Raw genomic sequence first — 26362 nt, forward strand, 5'->3', positions numbered from 1 at the left:
TCTTACACTTAAATCACTGACCCGATATTGAGGATGTTACAGTATTTATATCCCCACCGGTGCTGGTCAGTTCCGATTGCTGTGGTAACAAACTTGTCGTTGGCCGATGATTTCGGGATGGGTCAGTCCCGATTTCCCCGGCCGGAAATCTCGGCGACATTGAACCGCCCCTTGACTAGCTCTGTTGGTTGTTGGCGCATGGTGACCTTTGATATCTTGACTATGCGGCACCTGTGCTTTCTTTTAGGGTTCCCAAACCCTAACATTTACTGGGCTGGTTCAGGCTCAGTTTTGGACCAGGATAATGACTGTATTGGACCAATTGACCTGAAACAAAAAGAAATAAAGATAAGTAAATACATAATAATAATAATAATAATAATAAATATATAAAAAGTATCTCTTTTTTTTAAAACTATATAATTTAAATTTCTAAAAATGTTCTTTTAAAAATCTATATATTATATATAAATTTTCAAAAATATTTTTTTAAAAATATATAATTTTCAAAAAAAAAAATTTAAAAACTATATAATTTTCAAAAATGTTTTTTTAAAAATTATATATTATATAAGTTTTTAAAAAATATTTTCAAAAACAATATTATATAAGTTTTAAAAACTATATATTATATAAGTTTTTCAAAATGATTTTAAAAATTATATATTATATATATTTTCTAAAATGTTTTAAAATCATATATTTAATAACTTTCAAAAGTATTTTAAAAACTATATATTGTATATATTTTCAAAATGTTTTTAGAAATTATATATTATATACGTATTTTCAAAAACCGTTTGCAAACCATATATATATATATATATAATAAAAAAATATGTGGACGAAAATGAGTGTCTACACAAAAAGTTGTGAAATGATCACTTGATTATATGTATGTTCTAATTTGACTCTTTTTGTTAAAAATTAAATTATCGTCTATTTTTAATGTTAATTTGTTGACTAAGATATAATAAAATTTAATCCAAAAATTGTTTTAATTGTATAGTCATTTGAGATTCTAGAATAAGATTTTATCATATCTCAGGTAACAGGTTAACGTCCAATTAAGACGTAGTCATTTTTCTAACAGAAAAGAACGAGCTTTGAACATATGAAAAGTCAAATGATCATTTTATAATTTTTAATAGTCAAAAAATTAAATAAAATAATATTTTAAAATTGAGAGATCATTATTAACTTTTATAGTTGTTTTTATACAAGGCGAGGGCTACAAATTGAAAACTACTCTCTGTGCCGAGCATTTGCTAACAACAAATGTCTCCGATACAGACTCCAGAATGATCATGTAGTAAGTCACCTATGGAAGGGAAATCATTTTGATTTTTGGTCATAACGGTGTTCAAACAATTAATTCAGTTAATAATTAAATTAAATTATTTTAAATTAATGTAACTCAATTGAAATTTGTTATAAGTTATGATTTATGTTTTTTTTTCATTTAGGTATGAGTATTTTTATTTTTGTTAGATAACCTGTGATCTATCTGTATTTTTTTAGTTGGGTTTGGATATATGGATCTTTAAATTTTAATGGGTTTGAGTTTAAAATATATATAATATATTTAATATTTTTTATTAATTATGTTAATTTATTGATTTTACACAATGGTTAGCAAAATCCTTTTAAATAAATAATATATATTCATGTCCTTTATTGTTTGGTTAGTGTTTCAAGGTTTGAGAGAATTAGCAAAACTCTAAACAAACATATCAATCCTAACAAACTTAACAGATTATCGACTGGCCCGATAACGGCCCAACAGCTCATAATGCATCTGTCTAACGCTCATCGTTATCGTTTCTTCACAAAAAAAGGACAAATAACTCAACATATCCGTCTAAGCTTATTCGCTGCATGAAAAAAGGAAAAAGAAAATGCCTATATTATATAGCATGCGCCATGTGGTGATGCCCTTTCTCGCAAAGATATTGAAGCACTGCCATCCTGATATTTGCATGCTAAAAATTATGGCAACTCTTTTTTTTTTTTTTTGTGGTTCATTTTGAATCCACCTGTTCTGTCTGACATAATTTGTTGCTGGCACATATTAATCAAAAGGAAAGCAAAGGGATAGCAGTGCACTTTCGTTTCTAGCCAAATTGCCATTACTAGTTATAGATTCTCAATATTCTTGAACTGGTGTCTTGATGTGAATGATCTTTTGTCGTGAAATCAAACTTGTATGATTGCCATATAAAAACTATCTCTTTGGGTATGTTATCAAGGGTTGTTCCTTTTGGCAACACCAGGAAACGAGTGAGTGCAGCTGGATTTTGAAGAAAAATATACGAATGAGTATAGCTGCAACAGTGTTAAGGGTACCATCTGATGCTTATATGTATGTATCCATAATCTGGAATGAAATTAGAAAGATGGAGAAGGTATTTTGGGATAAACTGTTATGCCACATTCTTCGTATCCCAAATTAGAAATGAGAATGAGTAGTAATAGTTTTTTTTTATAAAAAAAAGCCATTAGCTTTATTCATTAATTCATCTACAGTACTAATCTATTTTCATAAATATCACGATAACTTATTGTCACCCATAGCAACACACACAACAAGATGAAATTACATTAAAACCGAGAGACTTGGAACATATAAACTAACAATTGAAAAAGAGCGAGAGCTCAACAGTGGCATTGTAGATTTATAGTTCTAGTGACATTTGGGCTCGAAAGCGAATGGTCCAACGCTGTAGAGAACATATGGGAGCTTCTTTGAAGTAGATGAATTCTCGGGCTTTAAGGGGGTGCCTTTCAGTCCACCGTTCAGATTAGATGGTGTGCTGCATGATTTCAACGGTGATGATATGAGGGAGACCGAGCAGTTGCGCAGGCTAAAATTGTAGATGGTATTCGGTGCTCTAAGGAAGAAATAGCCATTCTTGTCGGTCGTGAACTGGACGGTTAGATTGTTCTTAGAGTCCTTGCATGCTAGCCTTACAGTGGCACCTGCCAAACACAATCCCAAAGCGCTCAGTTGCGTCAGGTTAATTATTTAGTTTTACACCTGCAATGAAAAGCAAACTGCCAAGGGTATCATAGCAATGCATGCCCGTTATTGACGTTACATACACATAGAAATGCGAACCACATTAAAAAGAGGGGAAAAAAGGGGTAAAGTTAATTTGCTGCCGCTTTTACTCATAAAACGCCAAGCTCGTTATGCCTGGAAGTTGCAGGCAACATAAAATGCATGTTTCCATGAATGCAAAATGCCAAATCACATCAGAAAATCATGATACATCTGGTACGTGCAAAAATAATTATAAATATGCATGAATAGCATTCATTATAACAGGTGGACAAAAGATGTACATGCACGCCTAAATCAAATGATTATAAATACAAGATTATTGCTAACGACTCTGTCAATGCATACGAATGAAGTAATCAGGTACAACATTAAGCTTTCTAGTGGAAGTTTTAGTTTAACGAATAAGAAATAGGTTTTGAACAAACCAAGAACTGGTTTAGCTCCCAAAAGGGTGTCGACTCCAGCGTACTTGCATGACTTGCAATAAACAACGCCCTGCACTGCCACATTACTGATTTGAGGTTTAGGGTAACTCGGTGGCTGGACTGGAGGAGATGGTGGCTTAGTTGGAGGATGAACTGGTGACTTGGGTGCCGGGTAAGTAGGCGGTTTGGTGGTTGGTGGCTTAGTAGGAGGACGAATTGGTGGCTTGGGTGCAGGGTATGTCGGTGGTTTGGTAGTTGGTGGCTTAGTAGGAGGATGAACTGGTGGCTTGGGTGCCGGGTATGTCGGTGTTTTGGTGGATGGTGGCTTGGGTGGTGGGTAAGTGGGTGGTTTAGTGGTCGGTGGCTTTGTTGGAGGATGAACTGGTGGCTTGGGCGTTGGGTGAACTGGTGGCTTCGGTGGTGCAGGAGTCGGGGCTTTAGGAGGATAGGTTGGGGGCTTGGTCGGTGCGGGGCTGGGTGGATGGGGATGGGGGTGATGGTGGTGGTGGTGGTGGTGGCTTGGCGGGGGAGTAGGTTGCTTTACAGGTGAAACTGCATGGTAACTAGGAGGAGAAGCCTGAGGCAAAATTGGATCTGAGACGACGAAGCTGCTCAGTAACAACTGCGTAAGCTGCAGAAGCAGAAGAGCTCTGACTACTAGAGCTAGCCCCATATTGTGCTATGTTATAGAGACGAGTAATAAGATGGTGAAGTCGGGGTGTTGTAAGGATGGGATATATAGGGGTTTAGGCCATCCTTCTCTGCCATTTTTACTGATGAAATGATGCTGTATAATGGGGTGGGGGTTGTAGGCATGGTTTTTAGAACCGGACCGTTAGCGAATCGGTCATGCTATCGGTTTATTGGTTCAATCGATCGAATCGGTTTGATCGGTCGGAAGAACCGGATGACGTCATAATTATTTAAAAAATTAAATAAAAATACCAAAAATATTTAATAAAAAATAATTTTTTATATCACAAGTCATATTCAAAGCAAATCATAACATATATAAGTTAAAAACCATAAAATCAAGTGAAACAAAATGATTTAAATTAACTACAACGTAATATTTAAGGTAAAACATATTAAATAATAAATATAATTATATAATTATAATTAAAAAATAAATTTAGGGTTAAAAAAATCATAACAAAATGATATTGTTTGGTTTAATTTTTTTAAAAAAACAATCTCACATGGCTAAGAAACATAGAAGAGCATCTCAAAAGTCTAAAGAGTAAAAATATGAGAACAAAACAATCTCACATTGCTAAGAAACATAGAAGCGCATCACAACTAACTTCTATAAATAATAGAGGTAATTTGACATTCAAAATCATTGAACTTTTTGGTGAGCATTGAGTGAACTATTCTTTCACTTCAATCAAGCTCGAATTTTAGGCTTCAATCGAGCTTCAATTTTTTTTTTGAATTCAAGTTTCAATATTATATTTCGAGTTTGAGTTGAACTTGATAATTTTTAGCTTGTGAGTTTGAGTTGAGTTGAGTTGAGCTTACTTTTAAAGTTTTCAAGTTCGAGTCGAGCTCAGCAATACTCGAGTTTGACTTGGCTCGTTTAACAAACGACGTTGTTTGGTTTAATTTTTTTTTATTAAAAAAACAAAAATTCAGGTTTTTTCCGATTTTCAGCCGGTCCGGTTCGAACGGTTCAACAGTTTTAATCGATTCACTAATAACGGTTCAACCGGTTTAGATTAAATCGGACTAAATAAGGGTTCACGATTAAACTGGACGGTCCGATCCGATTTTCAAAACAGAGGTTTTAGGCTATTATTCACAAAATATAATAAATGTTTAGTGAAAACTAATGAATTTTGTCCACGCAAATCGCAATGAAATGTAGAAGTTTCCAAGGAGTAGTGAACCATTTTAATTAGAAAATTTGTTGATTTAATTAAACACAGGGCTTTTGGAATGATAAACTTGTAAGCCTTCTGTATTTGAGCAATCATAGCGTACCATAAAAGTGGGATAAAGGTAATGTGAAAGTTGAATGGTAAAATGACGGGGGTGAGAATATCGAGAACTTTACAAATCATTTAATGATTTGGGTCCATCCCTAATCAATATCAATCAACAGCTTGTGACGATAAAAACGGACGGAGGAGAATTGGGGATGTTGCATTGCCCCTTCCCCAAATCTCACTCATTTTTGTTGTTTTCCACCACAATTTGAAAAGAAAGTAGCAAGTCGCTTGGAGAAAAATTAACCACAGAGCGACAGATTAGGGTAGTTTTTTTTTATAAATAAATCACTAATTTTATTTAAAATAAGAAATATCTTAAATTTATAAAAATTTATAATTTAATTTATAAATTAAACACATAATTAAAATAATTTCCTATAATAATAAAAACAATTTTTTGTATACTCGATGACATGTCAAATATTGAATTATGAGATTTGATTGCGTGTATTTCACAATTATACCAACATGTTATGTAAATTATTACAATGTCATTATCAAACGAAAACCATGAGATCATTACATAAATATAAATAATATTACAATTTACGTAATTTTATATTGATATATCATTTTTTAAACAATTAAATGAATAAAATGAAATAAAAATAACATTTAAGAGTATTAAACGTATAATTTATCCTAATTTTAATTACCCAAGTTGCAGCTGTTCGTGGTTTCAGTCGAAGCAGATAATCGTGGAATAAGTTGTCGGTGGAGGATAACCGGTGAAGACCTTTTGTAAGCGGGACCATCCATATATCAAAACAATACGGCCAGACAGCATCACATGACATCAAATCTTACCAGATAACTTGATCATTCGCTATTATGATAATTGAGTTCTTTTTCCCTTTTACAAACCCTGCTATTATTTAATTTTTTTAAATATATATATATATGATGATAAATTAAAATTGTTTAATCAAAGTATCAAGTAATACTGTAAATAACAAATAAATATAAAAGATGACAAAATTCACAATGGTTTATGATTACAACCACGCTCTGCATGGACCACATCTTGAATGGATCGAGGCTCATGGTAATAATTGAACATGTAATAAATTTAGGTAAATTATTTGAATAATTATTTAATTATGTATAAATTTTATTTATATAATTAAATAAAAGATTTTATCAATCTTATTGTTTAATTATTTACATAATATTAATTAAATTATTGATTACTGATTAATAATTAAAATATTAACATAATAATTAAATAATTTATATAATTATGTTAGTTTTAATTTAATTCAACAATTTAAACTATCAATCAAAATAAAATCAATATATTATTTAAATAAATAAATAGATTGATTGATAAAATTAGTAAATTAATAATTTGATTAAACTAATTAAATGATTATTTAAGTAGTTTATCGGGTAATTTTTACCCTTGTTCTCTAATATACCTCAATTGCATATGAATATATGATTATATTTATATACAAATATATATCATAAAATTATTAATTGAGTTTAATAATTTAACTAATTAATTGAAAAATGAAAAATAGTTAAAAAATATTTTTTATGAAATAAAGAACAAAAATAAAAGGTATGAGAACAAAGAAATTTTACATTGATTTTTCAATGTGAAATGTACTAAGAGACTTCTTTGATCTCTATATTTATAGCCATAGATAGTAGAGATAATGTGTAATTCCAATAATAATGAATATTAAAGATTTGATAATAGAATACATTAAAATTTTAGTCTCTATACTACGTTTAAAATTTTCTTTTTGTCTTTTTTTTATAAAAATAAATATTTTAATCCTCGTACGTTTGAAAAGTTAAAACTTTGGTCCAAAACGTTAAAGTTATTGTTAGCTTGCTTAAATATTTTGGTTTAAACACTCTTTAGGTATCTCAATTTTGAACTCAAACAAATTATTCGCTCTAAAAATGTAAATGTAACTCCAAGCTTTGTTGTCTTCACTTACAATAATATTATAATTACGATCTAAAATATGTAAAATATTTAATTAAAAATGTACTTTGAATTTTCGTAAGATTTTTAAATTTATAATGAGACTAATGATTTAATTGTAAGAAATAATGTAAAATTATTTTATAATGACACGTTGATATCATTATTAATTTTTTAATAGCGGGTGACTAAAACGTAACTACATGTATTATTTTGAAAAAAACATAATAATTGGGTGACCAAATGGAACTACGAGAATAATTTGCTGGCTAAATATGTAGTTTACCCTAAATCATATGCCTAAATATGGTGTTTGATCTATTAGTTGGGACCTCTAAAAGATTGGGTTAAGATGTGATGGGGGCCATTGAGCATAATTCCAAAGATGCAACTGTTAGGAGTAATTTGGTGGGATAGTGGGGGTAAAGTCATGGCAGATTTCCCCAGAAGTTGCTGACAGTACAACAAGTTTGTATAGGAGCCGAGTTAGCTGTAATGAATAAATTGGACAGTTGTTTTGGAGAATGATATTGTTAATTAGATAAAGAAAATAGAGACTAAGTGGCAAAGAAGATTCATTTCAAGAGACGAATGAAAAATTTTATGTCAGTCATGTAAACATAAGAAGTTATTAAAGGATTTAAAATTTATGTCAGTCATGCAAAGTTATAGAATTATAAGGATACGGAATTAGATAAATTAAAAAAACATAAAATATAAGGGGTTTAAAATTTTTAAGGAGTACAATCGTATCCCGACACTCCTCGATCCCTCATTGAATTTTGTTCGATGAAGCTTCTTTTATTATTAAAAATGAAACAAGTAGGGAGAGCTGCCTCTACTCATGGCAAGGAATGTGTATTATGACTGGGTACGGCAACCACCACCTTCTATCTTCTTCATTTGGAAGAGATCGATTTATGATAATTTTGGTTTATGCAATATACAATTACAAATTATGAGTACAAAATTATCCCTGTTTTAAAAAATATATATTTTTATAATATTTTTAATTTTAATTTATATAAAACTATAATAAATTCTTATTTTAAATAAATAAGTGTTGATATATGTGTTTCGCGATTATAAATTCTTATTTGGAAGAGATCGATTTAGAAAATCGCAATGCGATTTGTGTTTCGCGTTGCGATTTTGTCGTTGCGATTTCATTTCGCGTTGCGATTTTGTCGTTGCGATTTTCATTTCGCATTGCGATAGCCATTTCCGCGTTGCGATAGTCATTTTCGTGTTGCGATTTTTAAGTTTCGTGTTGCGAAAGTAAACTATTCTTCTTCTGGAATGTTTATATATGTTGTCCTTTTAAATGTTTATATAAGTGCTTACTTCTGGAATGTTATCTGAGCATTTTGTGAACTATGATAGAATAATGACTTAGGTGAATACAATGCTAGTTTGAAATATATTTGTCTTTGTTTAATATCATGTCTGTTTATTTACTGATTTATGCATTAATTTTTTTTAGCGGCCCGATAAGGTGGATGCTTTACGTCGGGTTTTCCTTGCACGACAGAGTTCACGCATCAGACGGCGTGGACGTGCTATTACGTCTCCGTTCACCCTAATGGTGCGAAGACTCCGCAAGAAGAAGCCCGACTCACCGATCATCCCTCAAGAGTCCCCTCCAATCGTTCAAGAGGCCCCTATTCTCCCTCAAGATTCCCCCCCCCCACCGTTCAAGAGGCCACTGTCATCGTTGAAGAGGTCCCTCCCACCATTCCAGAGCCCGATTCACATGGGGTAATATATCGAAGTATTGAGAAACCTCCACCGGTTCCGGACATGATGGATGAGAGTTGGCTCTCGTATGAGTTACCGGCTAGTACCCTTCCGGTATCTGAAGTGGAGAGGAGACAACTACCGGAAACAATTATGGATAATACCCTTTGGGCTAAGACCGCAGTTGATTTTTATCTACATGAGCGGAGCCAAGGGTGTTACACTGACATCAGCAAACTCAACGATGAAATATTTTTGTTGCTTGATCGGTCTTGGTGGGGTGTGCTATTAGGGGTTGAAGACAGTGGCTATTTAGATGGGGAGGTAAGTCTTATATTTGTCTTATATATGATTTGATTAATTTGTTTAAAAATTAATGTAATTCACTAATATGTATTTTTTTGTAAAACAACATATCGATGCGTGGGTGTCACGTCTACTAATAATAAGGAAGCTTAGGAAAAATAAAAAAAATTCGCTATATACAATAATGCCGACGGCTTTTCACGCAGTTCACTTGAAGAATCAACGAGATGAATCATTTTTGTTGGGCAATGGACAAGCTAAACTTTATCCTGCATGGTGGGAGGTCGATAAGGTTAGTATTTATTTTTTTTAAATTTTTTAAAGGTGTTCATAAATAAGTGCGCAAATAAATGAATTATTACTTATGATTGCAGGTGTTTATCCCTGTTTTGGAACGTCGTCACTAGCTTCTCGTCCAACTTCAGCTCCCATCCCTGAAGATAATAGTGTATGACAGCATGATCAATTACATATCACTGTCTGATTTGAGAGATATTTTCAAGGGATGGAGCTCTCATTTGGCTAAATTCTTGGATGGGATTAAGTATTGGAGTCATTCTGGACACAAGAAGCCAAAGAAGTTCAATGTCACAGTTGTCAGAGACGAGACCGCGCCACAGCAATCACCGGGAGCCAGAGGGGATTGTGGTCCTCTCGTATGCCTTTGCTTGGCGCATTTGACGACGGGAAGCACAGAGTTTTTACCTCCCACTGATAGAGATAGAGCTGCAGTAGGCTTGTGGTTTCGGCATTATATGGCTAGAGCAATATATTCGAGACGCTGCCTACCTGCATCCGTATTATGAAAGTGTCCATTGTTAATTGGTAAGTCAAATGCAAGTTTTGTTAACATATATATTCCTTTTGGTTTGAAAATGTTTCGTTAAGTACCTAGAATTCAATAATTTGCTGTTTGTAGGTTTTAGATGTGTAGGAAGTCTTGTTTGAGCAAATGTTTGGTTTCTGCAGGTTAATCCTTAAGTGAGCTGCGTGAAATGGATGTACGGGGTCACAAAGTTGTTAATTCATTGATTCAATAATTGATGAAGAAATAAGAATTATTATTATTTTTTGATTGTTTAATTGATTTGTAAAAGATGATTTGTAAATGTTGATTTGTTTAATTGATGTGTACATAATTTGTGTTGAAATGTAATAGTTGATTTGTTGATTTTCAATCTGCATTATGTTGAAGGCAAAACAGACTATCGCAACGCGAAATGGCTATCGCAACGAGAAAATCGCAATGCGAAATGAAAATCGCAACAAGAAAATCGCAATGCGATTTTCATTTCGCATTGCGATTTTCTCGTTGCGATAGCCATTTTCGCGTTGCGATAGCCATTTTCGCGTTGCGATAGTCAAATGAATGTCTAATAAGTGATAACAACTGAACAGATCATAGCAATGTTCAAACTCAAGTTACTAATACATGCCTAACTGAAAATGTTAAAAGTGCACACATAAACACATAATGCAAGTTTTGTTAATATATTACTCCTTTTGGTTTGAAAATGTTTGGTTAAGTACCTAGAATTCAATAATTGTTAAAAGTTTATGCATGTTAATCCTCGTTGCCTTTTTCATTTCGCATTGCGATTCTATCGTTGCGATTTGCATTTCGCATTGCGATGGTCAAATGATTGCCTTTCGCAACGTAATTCTGACTTTCGCAACGAGATAATACAGAATCGCAATGCAAGTTTCAAAGTTCGCAACAGGTTTTAGTTTCGCAAGCCAAATTTTTTGTGTATATATCTACGCAGCAGCAACAACTCATAACCTAAATCCCTAAATCGCAACTCATTCCATCTCCGTCTATCACTCTCTCCGGCGACATCCGTTCCTATATCCAACGACATCCTTCCCCATCCGGCAACAGGTCTTAGTTTCGCATCTCGTTTGTTTAGTTACAACCATGAAATCATCTAATGTTGATCATGTTTGGATAGATTTGTGTTTTGGAGGGTCATGGGAGAATGTTCATGGTGTTTTACAATATATGCCTTTACCCATGAATCTTCAACTAAAACTGTCATTAAAGAAGTTAACTTATGAAACCCTAATGTTACGTGTTTCAAAGAAATTGAATTTAGAGCCCCTAAGTGGATTTAGGCTATCTTATCAGAGAAATGGTAAAGTTTTTTTGTTAACCGACAATGAAGATGTTGAACGATTCATTGCTTACATTAATGTTTCAAGTGATGATGTTACATTGTATGTTGTTGAACCTAGAAGTATTATTGTTGGGTCAGTAGCGGGTAGTAATCAACTAAGTGGGTCTCAAAACCCACAACCTTTCTCTAATCCAAATCCAAATCAACTTTCAGCACCAAATTCCGGTTTTCGTATTGACCAATTAGACGATGATGAGCCAAGAGACAAAATTGTGAGTACTAGTCAGTATTCGAAATTTGATCTTGGTCAATACCCGGACTTTGATATTGGTCAATACACGGATTTTGATGACGTTTCGGAAGAAGAAACAGACACTGCGTGTAATGATTTTGATATTGGTCAATACCCGAATTTTGATGATGAAACACCCGTTGCCGAGGAAGATGTTGTTGATGATAATGAGGAGGAAGTTACGACTGTGAATGAACATGTTGAACATCCATTCTGTAATTCATATAATCCTGAAGAAGAAAAAGAAGAAAAAGTCCCCGAAGAAAAGAAAATGCCACAGGAGTATAACTGGAATATGCCAGAATTACTTCAGCTACCGGAAGAAGAGTTGGCAAAGAAAGCAGTTGATTGTTACACAAAAGTTATTCGTATCAAGAAAGATGATTGTTTTGATACAAAGGAAGACTTGAAGATAGCTTTGTATACGAAATGTGTGGAAGATGGCTATCAACTAAAAGTTAACAAATCAAGCAAAGATCGTTTCGAAACAAGGTGTACGATTGACAAAAACTGTACGTGGCGTATGATTGCAAAGAGGATAAAAGATTGTGCAATGTTTCAAGTTAGGACTTTTATTGATAAACATACATGTTCAAGAACCCAAGTTTTTCCTCACCATAGACAGGCAAACAAAAAGGTGTTGGGTGGTTTTCTGGCTGAGTTAATGTTTTTGAATGGCAGGGTATATCGGGGACATGAAATTATGACTGACATGAATGCTCGGTTCAAGATTAGTATATCATATTCTCAAGCTTGGAGAGCCAAATGTTATGCCTTGGAATTATTGAGGGGGTCGCCAGAAGCATCGTTTGCCCAACTGCCGGCTTATTGTCACAATTTAAAGCTGAAAAATCCTGGGTCGGTAACTCATATCAAAACAGATACAGATGGATGCTTTGAGTTGCTGTTTATCGCCATTGGTGCTGCGGTTAGTAAATCAATATAATTCTGTTGACTCATTTCTGTTAGTTACATGCATTTCACATTTAAATGATTATATTTCTTGTGTATATTATTTTGTAGATTCGTTCGTTTATTACTTGCATGCGCCCAGTTATTATAGTTGACGGAGCACATTTGAAAGGTCGATACCTTGGAGTAAACTTTAGCAGTAGCCATGGATGCTAACAATGGGATATTGCCAATAGCTTACGGGGTTGGCAAATCTGAAATCTTTGATTCATGGACATGGTTTATGGGGCATCTTAGGGATTGCATAGGTCCTATTAGCAATCTGACAATCATATCCGATAGGGCAAACTCAACTGACAACGCTGTTAGAAGGTGTTTCCCAGATGCTTTTCATGGACTTTGTGGTGTTCATTTGTATAGAAATCTAAAATCAAGGTCTGCTGGTATAAAAAAGCACAAATGGACATACTGGAAGGTTGTAAAGGCTTATCGGGAAGTGGATTTCAATAAGCATATAAACTGTTTAAGACGTGTTTTGCCTCAATGTGCTCAAACACTAGAAGATGTCGGGTTTGAAAGATGGTCAATAGTACATCAACTTGGAGCAAGATATGGTTTCATGACGTCTAATAGTGCAGAATCAATCAACGCTCTAAGTCGTCATTCCCGGAAATTACCCATTACTATGTTAATGGAGTTTTTTCGAGCCTCTATTCAACAGTGGTACTACAAGAAAAGAAACCATGCAGGTATTATTTCTTTGAATTCGTACTTATCATATATTTTACTAAGTATTTTTATTTAAATTTACAGGAACATTGGAACATCGTGTTACACCATGGACTGAAAAAAAGATAACGAAACGTGTTGTGAAGTCAACATCATGGAGAGTTGAACCATGTTCAAACACTTTGTTTAAAGTACTGGATAATAACTTAAATGGGCTTGTCGATCTAAATGCAAGGACGTGTAGTTGTATGAAATGGAAAACATCTGGTTATCCGTGTGGCCATGTTATAAAAGTTGCTCTTCATCTAAACCAAGATGATTCAAGCACATACGCTATGGATTGCTACACTACAGAAGTATATCGACAGACTTATGTCGAGATTGTCTACCCTATTCCACATCCTTCTGAGTGGGACATACCAGATGACTTACAAACAGTTTTTGCCACAGCCATGGACAGAAGGCTACCTGGCCGACCAAAAAGTCACGATCGTATACCGTCTAAGGGTGAAGAAGAAGAGATCGACATGTAGTCGGTGCAAGGAAAGTGGTCATACAAGGTTGACATGTGGATCACCAGTGCCATCACAATCATCTTTTCCTCTACCAAAATATGGATCATCATCAAAATCCAAAGCTCATATGGTGTCAAGAAAAGGCAATCAAAATCGCAATCATCTTTAAAATCCCAATCACAACTGGCTTCACCTTTTGGACTGTTAACTTAGGTGATTTTTAAATGCAAACGTTGTATTATGTAGATTTTATGTGTGAACTTTTAACATTTTCAGTTAGCATGTATTAGTAACTTGAGTTTGAAAATTGCTATGATCTGTTCAGTTGTTATCACTTATAGGCAATCATCTTAATGTCTATCGCAACGCGGAAATTACTATCGCAATGCGAAATAAAAATCGCAACGAGAGAATCGCAATGCGAAATGAAAATCGCAACACTAATTTCGCAATGCGAAATGAAATCGCAACGAGGGAATCGCAATGCGAAATGAAATCGCAACGCGAATTTAATTTCGCGTTGCGATTCTCTCGTTGCGATTTTCATTTCGCGTTGCGATTCTCTCGTTGCGATTTTCATTTTGCATTGCGATAGTACTTTTTGCCTTCAACATAATACAGATTGAAATCAACAAAATCAACCATTACATTTCAATCAATTAAACAAGCACAAATAAGAATTATGTTAACATCAATTAAACAAATCAACTTTTACAAATCACCTTTTACAAATCAATTAAACAATCAAAAAATAAGCAATAATTATTAGAGAAAATAACACTTCTACTATTGAATCAAATTTTGCAGCCATACATCATTTTCACGCAGCTCACTTCTGAGATTAACCTGCATAAACCAAACATTTGCTCAAACAACACTTTCTACACATCTAAAACCTACAAACAACAAATTATTGAATTCTAGGTACTTAACCAAACATTTTCAAACCACAAGCCTATAAACGTACCAATTGTTTATGGACATTTTTATAACGCGGATACAGGTAAGCAGCGTCTCGTATATATCGATCTAGCCATATAATGTCGAAACCACAAGCCTACTGCAGCTCTATCTATATCGGTGGGAGGTAGATACTTTATGCTTCCTGTGATCAAACGGTCCAACGCCAAGCATACGAGAGGACCACAATCCCCTCTGGGTCCTTTCGTTCGTTGTGGTGCGGTCTCGTCTCTTCTAACTGTAATATTGAGCTTCTTTGGCTTCTTGTTTCCAGAACGAGTCCAATAATTTATCGCATCCAAGAATTTAGCCAAATAAGAGCTCTATCCCTTAATAATATCTCTTAAATCAGCCAAGATATGTAATTTATCATGCTGTCATATACTATTGCCTTAAGGGATGGGATCTGAAGCTCGACGAGAAGCCAATGGTTACGTTCCAAAACAGGGATAAACACCTGCAATCATAAGTAATAATTCATTTATTTGCTCACTTATTTATGAATACCTTTAAACTCAATCTAAAATAAACACTAACCTTATCGACCTCCCACCATGCAGGATAAAGTTTAGCTTGTCCATTGCCCAACGCAAATGATTCATCTCGTTGATTCTTCAAGTGAACGGCGTTAAAAGACGTCGGCATAATTGTATATCGTGTATTTCTTTTATTTTCCTTAAGTTTCCTAATTATTAGAAGACGTGACACCCACGTATCGATATGCTATTTTACAAAAAAAGACATATATTAGTAACTTACATAAATTTACAAAAAAATAATCAAATTAAAATATAAGAAAAATATAAGACTTACCCCTCCATCGAAATAGCCATTGTCTTCGACCCCTAATAATACGCCCCACCAAGACCGATCAAGCAACAAATAGATATCATCATTGAGCTTGCATATGTCAGTGAAACCCCCTGGCTTCGCTCATGTAGATAAAAATCACTGCGGTCTTAGCCCAAAGGGTGTATCCAGAATTGTGTCCGGTAGTTGTTTCCTCTCCACTTCAGATACCGGTATGGTACTGGCCGGTAACTCATACGAGAGCCAACTTGAATCCATCATGTCCGGCACGTCAGAGGTTTCTCAGAATCCCACATATGACGCCATGTGAATCGGGCTCTTGAATGGTGGGAGGGACCTCTTCAACGATGACAGTGGCCTCTTGAACGGTGGGAGGTCGAGGAATGATAGGGGCCTCTTCAACGATAGGAGTGGACTCTTGAGGGATGACAGGCGAGTCGGGCTTTTCTTGCGGTGTCTTCGCACTATTGGGGTATACGGACTTAATAGCACGTGCACGCCGTCTGATGCGTGAACTCTGTCGTGCAAGAAAACCCGACGTAAAGCATCCACTTTATCGGTCCGCTAAATAATTAAATACAAAATATCAGTAAATAAACAGACATGATATTTAAACAGTGAAAACAAAGACAAATATATTTCAAACTTTCAACCAAAGACAAAACAAAGACAAATACTAACTTCACAGTGTTAAAGAATACACAGTTTAGCAGAATTGGCAGCAACCGAATAAATTTACTTCAACCAAAAGACAAAACAAAAAGACAAATACTAACTTCACAATGTTAATAAACAGTTTAGCAGTTTTGGCAGCAACCGAATAAATTTACTAAGCAATCTAAGTGAAATGGTTAATTTAAGTGAAATTACGAGTAAATTTATCATCAAGTTAAATATGGAAAATCTTAAACTTACCTCGTTGCGTAGAGTATGAACCTCATTCTGCAACGATACTACCATCTCACGTAGAGCGGCAACCTCACCACGTAAAGTAGACACCTCCACACGCCATGCCCATCGTTATCGAGTAGAGTATCAATCTCCCCACGCAAGGCATTGACCTCTCACGTACTCCCTTGACTCATCCCGTGGAGGTGGAACAGGGAGATAGAAGTCGTGGCATCTTTACCGGTCGCCTATCATGAGGTGATGGTGGAGAAGAGCTCGATGATGTGACGGGATAGGTGATGGCTCTCGTTGTAGAGGTGTATAGTCGGGTCGATCAGGTGATGGCTCTGGGTGAGGTGAGGCTCTCGAAGTGGAGGAAGTGGAGCTGCTCATCATTCGTGCCATCAAGAAAACGCTGACTAGCTTGCCACCAATCAGTGGCAAGCTCAGCCTCCGTGGGTGTCAGTCTAATTAATGGATGTTGGCCTCCTAAAATATAAAAACTCAAACAAAGTTAAACGTCTACTATTAATAACTTGTTTATATATGATAGTATTTGTTAACTTACATTATTTATTGTCGCATATGGTATTAATCTTCCCAATCCAACAGACTTTCCTCTTCCAGGAAATAGCCCTGGGAATATCATTTGAAGTTTTTATTGCATATGTCTTCATGGCGGGAAAGGCCTCGAATATCCAAATCTACAAACAATAATAACAAACATTAGTAATTGTTAAATAATTAATTATAATTTTTGAAAACATTATATAGAAATTCTTACCTTAAAGGCCCAAATAAAGCCTAACAAAGTGTATTTCGACCCATCGCCCCGCAAACTTTTGCGGTCATCAAAGGCAGACGACAACTTGTCCCAGGTAGCTTTCCATATACGAACCCCACGGAAACAGATTCCATGCATTTAGGTCCTCTACCAATAATATTAGCTCCTGAGGAATAGGTTGTCTGCCTCTCTGCCTAAAAAGCCGGCATACAAAAGTAGAAGGCATACTCGGACAACATCGACGTCATTCATCCGAGTAAAACCATCTTTCTTATTAACAATTTCTTCATGTCGTCGACGTGTAAGTTCGACTTCTCTATTGACTCATCAGGAAAAACCCTGGATAACCATGATGGGCGGGTGATATGACGAGTGTACCGGCCTACATCATCGTGTCCGAATCGTAGACCAGTGATTAAGCAGAACTCCTTCCGCCCAAAACAAGTATACGCCGGTGGAAAATGAAACCATATCTTCCTCACCACGTTGTATACTGTCGGGTAGATCTCAGTCATGGTCTGAAGCCACAAATAGGTCAAATTAGCATCTCCACCCCGATGCTGTACTCTCAGCCATGGCCCGAAACAGGTTTCTTCAAACAATTTTCTTTGTGCAGGTGAATGCTTCAAATGAAAATCACAATGCGATTTTGGTTTCGCGTTGCGATAGTTATTTCCGCGTTGCGATTTTCATTCTCGAAACTATTCTTCTTCTGCATTACTTCAACCAAAAGACAAAACAAAGACAAATACTAACTTCACAGGCTAAACAGTTTAGCAGTATTGGCAGCAATCGAATGAATTTAATAAGAAATCTAAGTGAAATGGTTAATCTATTATTGAAATTACCAGTAAACTTATCATCAATCTCAATATGAAAAACCTAAAATAATGCAAAAATTTCAAAATAAAAATAAAAAAAACTAATCGTTGGAGGTTGATTTTCCATTTCTGAATGATTGTGAGGGATTTTTGACTGTGAATGGTTGTGAGGGATTTCGTCGGCGATGGGGACGGAAATCTTCGGAGATGGGGACGGATTTCGCCGTAGAGAGTGAGAGATGGAGATGGGACTGAGTGTTGTGATTTTGGGTTTGAGGTTATGAGTTGCGATTACTGTGGACGGTTCAGTTTCCGATTTATTAAGAAAAAAATCGTGTTTGGAATTTCAAAAAAAAAATACGCGTTAATACAAATGACGCTATGTAAATCGCGTTGCGAAAGTCAGAATCGCGTTGCGAAAGTCAGAATCGCGTTGCGAAAGTCAAAATCGCGTTGCGAAAGTCAGTATCTCGTTGCGATTTTGTATATATCGCATTGCGATAGTCAGTATCGCATTGCGATTTTCCCAATTCGCGTTGCGATTTACTTATTCGCATTGCGAATTGGTAAAATCACAACGACACTGTAGACCATCGCAACGCGATTTCCAACTATCGCATTGCAAAAATGCAACGCGAATTTGCGATAATGGAGATCGCGTTGCGAATTAGCGATCGCATTGCGATTTTGTTGGTCATTTTGGTAAATCCGAAAAAAATTGGTTAAAATCGTATATTATAAGACATTTTTGATCACTTGAGACGATTTTCTCTAAATCTAATTGTGACTCATCTCTTTTATCGAAAAATAGTTTATTCCCAACACGTTGAACAACAATATCCCATGAATAAACAGACCTGGGTGCACACATTAACGTTGCCAGAATCGTATCAGTCGCAAAAACAATGGCTTTATCCTCATTGGCCAATCTCCGGATGACCGGATCATCAGTCGTGGTAACTTTAAAGAAGTTTCTATTTTTGAACCTCTCCAATCTCCGTTCGTTCTTTGGGGTGATTCGATCAAAAGACCTATTGTAATACTCTAATGCACCACAGAAAAGTAAGTCCTCTGGGTCGGCGACGGAAAAGGATAATTTGGAGAATGTTGAGAAGGGAATTTGTTCGAGCATGTTCCATTCCGGTTGTATAACAACGGAGGATTTAAAGATCGCGGCTTCACGACGTTGCTGGTTCTGATTGGACCGGTTGAGATTATAAAGACGGTCGCGGCGGGCTCGCTCCTTCTCAGCCTCTCTTTTCCGGGCCTCGACTTCTTCATCTCGTCGTTGGGGGAGTTGAGGTCGGTGTTGGTTGAAACGCCACTTAGGGCCAAACTTAGGACGAGATGGAGGCTTGGCGTCGACTAAACGGAAGGCGGAACCATCGTCATTGGCGAGAGGGAAGGCGTCGAGGTCGAGAGAAAAATCGAAGGGAGAGTCGGCTGATCCGGGTTTCCCAGAGGAAGGGCGATTCGATGCGTTGGCATTTGAAGAGGGAAAATTGCGGGTGAAGTCGGCGATCCGGCCAAGCCTTTCAGAGCGGGAGAAAGTAGCGAAGGGGACGTGGGGAGGAAGTGTGGTGGTTGTACTTAGTGGGGTGCCGGTGGTTGATTCGGGTGGACCCCATCCGTCGGGATTGAACGCAATTGCTCCAACTTCGAAAACTCCCACCATTGTAACTGATCACTGGATTGGATTTTCCTGATGCAGCGTAAGGGATTAATTGAATTTAAACTCCGCTGGTCCGTGGATTAGGGCGGAAGACTAAGTAAACCCTAAACGTCACGGAAACAAAATTCGACTCTTAAAAATATTTTTATTTTAAATTATTAAATAAAAATTATTCAAGTTAAATTTAATTGGTGATTCGATGTTAAAGTTTCAATAATTCGAGTTTTATCAAATTAAAAAACTGCAAAATAATTTTTTTGATCTTTAACTTAAATATTTAATTATTTTACAATTTAAAATCTTATTTTTTTATTTTTTCAAGGCTTAATACATAAATAAGCTCCAAAACTATATTCTTTTCCTAACGTTACAAACATTACCATTTTAGGTATTCAGGCCGTCAACAACGTTAATTTTTCCCGTTAAGAGACACTTGTTACAATCTAATAATTTTATAAATTTATATAAAATTCAAATATATATATTTAAAAAGAAAACACATAAATTTTGAAAGAACCTCAATACTTTAAAAACCTTCATTTTAACCCCTAAACCCACGTCGACCGCTACCCTTTGCCGTCGATGAAGATCCACCCAACCTCATCTCCCCGACGACCAAAATCCATATAAAATCGTGACCGGTTAACGGTGAATCAAATTTTTTACCCCGCGAACCCTAGGATGAAAATCGCAATCCCACGCGATTCCGACGACCAATCGACGACGTATAACTAGGGTGATGACAGGGAATACGTCGATGGTAGTGTCGTGACTGAAAAGGGCGGCAGCGGCGGGTTAGTTTTAGGATTTAGAGATTTTTTTGTAATTTAGAAGAAATTAGGATTTTTTTTATAAATATAATAATATTTTTATTATATTTTTAAAATAAAATTTAAAATTAACGATTGTGACATGTATCATTTAACGAAAAAAATTAACGGCCGTTACGTCCTGGGCACCTAAAATGGTCACATTTGTAACATTAGGCATCTAGATGGCAAAAAAAGCCCTGTAGGCATAAATTTAGGTAAAAAGAATATAGTTTGAACAATTATTTAGGTATTAAGCCTTTTTTTTCAATTCTTCTTTTGTATTAAGCAGTAAATTTGAACCACACTACTACACCACTTTAAAATACTTACCCAACTTTGATATTTAAAAAAAATAATTTTCTCTTTATTTAATTTAATCCTTCAACCTAGTATGCTTTCTATGTTTCTTTAACTACTCCTTCAATTTAAGTATATTTTTACTAAATGTGAATCATTACTCCTATTAAACTATAGAATATTTATACGGCTTTAATTCTTATTTTAACAACAATTTTATATTTTATTTAATATGGTCATGCGACTAAAACATTTTATAAATTATTTCTTCCTATTAATTTAATGTCTCTTTATACTCTAATCAATTATTTATTCTCAAAATTCATTTTAAAAAAATAACATTATATATATATTTTTTGGTGATATTTAATTTATTATTATAAATATTATTTATATATTTTTTTTTAAAATAAGCTTGTTTCAATTGAAACAAATTTGTATCATATTATTATAAATAATTATAATTAGATTTGAATAAAAACTCAAATTTTTTTATTCAACTCGATAAAAAAGTAAATATATTTTATTTTATAAATTTAAACTCGTTAACTCGATTAACTAAAAATTTTATAATTTGACTTAGCTCGACTTGATCGAATATTCACTTTATTAAATCGTAATGGGTGTTGTTTATTGTTTTTCAGAATGTGGGTTTCTTCAGGTTGAGTTTGCTGGAAATATTTCGGGCCTCATTACAACTAATAATGGGCATTTAATTAATGTATGCATGAATGATACATGCAGTCCAATTCATGAATGATAGAAATCGTCCCCCCCCCCCTTTATAAATGGAAGTGGTAAAGGCTATCTAGATATAAAAGTTGAGGAGGGATTGATATTAATAAAGACATATTTGGATTCATGATTGTGTTGGTGGGACTTAGGCTTTTATTGCCCATAAACCATATTGTTTTGACACCCAATAATGCACGATTAGAGAGGGACAAGACATATTTTAGACACCCCATATTATTACAATCCTTATTCAGTCAATGCAAATGTTTTCAAAGTTGAGCATAGACACACAGATGGGAACATGAAATGATTGTTCTCCACTTTGGTTAATTGTGCTTTTAGCTGTATAAATAATGTTAAGGCCTTTAATATTAACCTTCCATAGTTCCATATGATGGATCATCTTCAACATCATACTAAAGCATGGGAAATGAAATGATAACCTATATAGGATCAACAATTTACTAAATTTGCGAAGTGTTGTTGATTTCTTTATGGAAAATAATATTGTTTATAATTTCTTTAGTAGATTAAGGTAATTTATGCAGTGATTGAAAAAATCATCATCAGTTGATGATGATTGGAATATTCTTTTATAATTTTAGGATCGGGTTATAAAAAAATAAATAATTAAAAATTATTTTTTAAAAAAGAAAAAGAACACTCCCTTAAGTTAAACGAAGAGTTTAAAGAAATCAAATTTTGAGGTTTTAACTATAAATAAAATATAAAACTGTAATTTCATAATTTATACATGATTATCCAATTGGAGTGATTTTTTAGAAAAATTATATAATTTTTTAAGATGTATGTATTGACAAGAGCTAAATGTGCCTTATCTCCATTTTCTTCTAAAAAAAATTATTGTTTTGGCATTTAATTTTGAATTTTTAAAATTTTCTTAATAGTTTTAATTATTTGATTATTTTTCATTTTTAATCTAACGAATTTAAAAAATTAATTATTTTATATCAAAATTTATCATTATTTCCTTGTAGTTATTGTTGCTCGAACCTAAAACCTTTAGAATCAACAATCATCCCGACGGATCGGTGGAAACTCAATGTAGATGGGGATCGACTGGAACAACATCATGTGGGGGTAATACGTAATGAGAAAGGTCGCTGGATAACAGGCTTCTCCAAGTTCATCGGCATGTGTACGGGCAGAGAAGCAGAACTCCTGGGAGTGTTTGAAAGCTTAACCGTTGCATGGAACTTAGGAACACGCAAAGTGATTCTCGAGACGAATAGTTTGAAAGTGAGGAATGTCATCCAAAAGAAGAATAACGAGAACATGGAATCCACCCTACTCCAGCATATTTATGGCCAAAGCAATGGGAGGTAAAGATCGGGCATGTCTTTCGAGAACTTCTACCGGCTCGGACAAGGATAAGCTAAAAATGAACAAATATTATATTTCATATTAAATTAAAAGCACCGTTTCAATTTAACCTTCTTGAAAATTTTTATTTCAAGTCCTGCAAGTTAAAGATTTTTCAAAAATTTACAATATAATTATATTTTAAATAATAATATTATTAATTTTCTCAAACTCACAATTTAGTCAAAAAGATAATTTCTAAAAATGTCCATTTTAATCCATGCATTTTCATTTTCTTATATTTATTGTATCAAAATTGCAAAAAAAAAAAAAGAGCAAAGTTGCCCTCAGCTCCATGCAACTTCACTGGTTATTATACATTCACCTATTTCCCTAAATAAGTTCTTATAATCACTATTCCTTTCAAATTATAAAAAATTAAACAACAATATTTCACTAATTTAACCTATATTATATAACTTCCCCAAAGACTCGAGAGAAAGATCATTTCTTGTCTAACGAAATTACATAAAAACTATAAAATGAGTGAAATAATATATGTCCAAGCTAAAGCAAACAACATATAAAAGTACTTGCTAATGTTTCAATCCTTAATTTAACTAGGTTCTAATGTTGCACATAGAAACTTGGGAATCGAAAACATCATAGTCCATAACACTAGATCTGGTCGTTGCCAAGCAAGAAATAGCTTTAATTACGTGGCAATGGCACCTGCTTGATCTGTCAGAATAGGGTAATTAATTCAGATTGTTTACACAGCAGCTCTCATGCATCATCAGCATCATTGATAAACTCGTTCAGTCTCTCTGATATCTTGGCTGCAGCCCCATAATCCGGTGCCGATTCATGCCCAATCTACACAATTTCTCAAATATATTAAACCATTCCCTCAACTTTAATGGTATCGATGAAAGTGAGAGAAGTTAAAATGGCTACCGTAAGATGTACGGTATGGAAAACAGTATCGTCAACGACAGAGAAACTGGCATTAGTAATCTCGGCTCCCTCTTCATTAAGAATACGAATCGTCTGATTAAAAATGAACCGACAAGTGTTGGTATCGGTTGTTAACCCGATCACCAACGAAGAACCCATTTCATGAATGTGTATTTCAGGCGATTTAGGTTCATTACTCCTGCTGCTTGTTGTATTTTTCCACCTTTCAACTCCCATCAGGCTGTCTTTCTTTTCCTTCATTCTCTCCAAATCTGTCTGCAACTTTTTTATATACTTTGCAGCTTCATGAAGCTGATCAGGCAGTGATGTTGGTTCCTTTCCAAAAAAAACATTTCATACATCATGCAATGCAAAGAAAGAAAGAAATTGCATGAAAAGAGAGGAAGAGAAAAACCCTAGAGTTGTGATGGGGTAAGAGAGCATGGAGCTCGGAACAGAGAGCTTTCATCTTAGTTCTCCTGTTTCTCTCGATGAGTTTTCTATCTGGTCTTGAAGAATCATTAGGGTTGTTGTTCTCCATTGATATTATTGATATTTGGGAAACAAATAGTTAAAAAGCAGCTAACAGATAAAATAGTTGATGTGTTTACCGATCTCTTTGTCGTGAGAAAGCCTTGAAATAAAGCTTCCCCCAGCAGAAACTGATAGCCAAAGCCAATTAAAAAGCAAAATATATATCATGAGATAGAAGCTGACAAGAATTAGTATAAACCTAATAGGGTTTGAATATCCTGTGGATTTGCACACAAAATGCTAAAATATATAATAGATCTGAAGCCTGGACTGTAACTCAGGAAAGAAGACCGACGAGTCTTACGTCACACCTGCACCTCTACGGACTAAAATGGACCACGCCACTTACTTTTGAGTTTTGTGGTCCTGAATCCAACGTACACATTCTTAATCTTTTCCCCAACTTTAATATTCTGGTAGTAACAATATTATCGAAAATCCATAAATTTGTGGTGTTTATGTTTAAAAAATATATTTTATAATTATATCACCAACTGGACAGAAAATTATTATTATTATAACAATATTGCATTATACATGATTTTTTTATTTTAAAAGATCATAAGTATAAAATGCATACTCTTCTCAACAGACAATAAGTAGTCGTTGTATTCATGAGAGCCTGTCTCATCCAAGGTGATGGTGGTCTCGTTGGAACTAGAAGATTACATACCTCACCGAATTCGATCAGATTCACATAAATTTTACGTTCATGTACCTTCATGGATATTGTTACGCTACTTAGACTTCAATCAGTTCAATGTAAAGTCTTTTCAAATGTTATATGTATTTAAAATGTCCTCAAAATAGTATCAATCTCCAGAACAGTTAATTAAAAAATTTCATTTAACATTTTTTCCATTCCTTAAATTGTAAGTTCGATATTCATTAAGAGTAAAATTATTTTTCCCTCTCCTCGTATGTAAGAATTGTTCATATTAGTTTACAATTTTCTAAAAAGACATAGAAACTACGTCATCCATTAGTGATTTAAAAATTTAATACTAAGAAAAATTAATTCGAAAATTTAGTATAAAAATTATATTTATATATATATTTATAATTTTATGACCAAAACAAGACAATATAAAATTCAATAATAACCAATAGTGTAGTTTATTAAAATGTATGTTACTAAGCCCAAACTATCAGAGATAGATGTGCTTCATTGACATCGATATTTGGTAGGGATAACCGACCGTCCAATTTTTTTTAATATTTAATGTAGACCACGTTTGTTACACTGTACCTATACAAGATTGGGACATGGCCTCCTAATTCAAAGAATATGTTTTGCTTTTTACTTTTTAACTTTTTTAATAAATAAAATTGACACCTAATTGAATCTCTCTTATTTTTTTCACTGTCATTGCCTCTAAAAATAAGAGAGATACAATTAGAGTTCTAGTGAATGATCAAGGCAGCAGACTTGAAGATTTTGATGACATGACCTTTGAAATTATCAAATTTTTTTTTAAAACAGTTAGGTCATGTTGATCAGAATGTTAGAGGCAATGACCCTCAAGCTCTTAAAAATCTGCTTAATGTTAATCTGCCCTTTGAAGCTTTAGCAGATTTGGATAGAAACATCACTGATGAGGAGATTAAAGAAACTTTCTTCAGTCAAGGAAATGATAAGGCACATGGCCCTGATGGTTATACTCCTTTTTTCTTTAAATCAACCTGGTCAGTGGTTTGTGAGGATATGATAAAAGCTGTAAAATACTTATTTCATAACTCTT

At 34.4% G+C, this 26362-nt stretch overlaps 3 protein-coding genes across 3 annotated transcripts; all 3 read right to left on the reverse strand.

Moving 5' to 3' along the window:
- Positions 1 to 2503: 2503 nt before the first annotated feature.
- On the reverse strand, positions 2504 to 4215 carry LOC120190399 (non-classical arabinogalactan protein 31-like). Its single transcript, XM_039193482.1, has 2 exons — positions 3490 to 4215; positions 2504 to 2979 (listed from the first exon to the last, which is right to left on the reverse strand). The coding sequence occupies exons 1-2, from the start codon at positions 4160 to 4162 to the stop codon at positions 2684 to 2686; spliced, it is 969 nt and encodes a 322-aa protein (XP_039049413.1). The 5' UTR covers positions 4163 to 4215; the 3' UTR covers positions 2504 to 2683.
- A 3632-nt stretch (positions 4216 to 7847) lies between these two features.
- Positions 7848 to 20066, reverse strand: LOC120190544 (eukaryotic translation initiation factor 3 subunit D-like). Its single transcript, XM_039193610.1, has 2 exons — positions 19047 to 20066; positions 7848 to 7909 (listed from the first exon to the last, which is right to left on the reverse strand). The coding sequence occupies exons 1-2, from the start codon at positions 19963 to 19965 to the stop codon at positions 7848 to 7850; spliced, it is 981 nt and encodes a 326-aa protein (XP_039049541.1). The 5' UTR covers positions 19966 to 20066.
- A 3618-nt stretch (positions 20067 to 23684) lies between these two features.
- On the reverse strand, positions 23685 to 24825 carry LOC120190668 (transcription factor bHLH162-like). Its single transcript, XM_039193722.1, has 3 exons — positions 24502 to 24825; positions 24087 to 24422; positions 23685 to 24005 (listed from the first exon to the last, which is right to left on the reverse strand). Exons 1-3 carry the CDS (start codon positions 24625 to 24627, stop codon positions 23916 to 23918), a joined length of 552 nt encoding a protein of 183 aa, XP_039049653.1. The 5' UTR covers positions 24628 to 24825; the 3' UTR covers positions 23685 to 23915.
- Positions 24826 to 26362: the final 1537 nt, after the last annotated feature.

This window comes from Hibiscus syriacus, unplaced genomic scaffold (assembly GCF_006381635.1).
Source record: "Hibiscus syriacus cultivar Baekdansim isolate YM2019G1 unplaced genomic scaffold, ASM638163v2 tig00116962_pilon, whole genome shotgun sequence".
NCBI lineage: Eukaryota > Viridiplantae > Streptophyta > Magnoliopsida > Malvales > Malvaceae > Hibiscus > Hibiscus syriacus.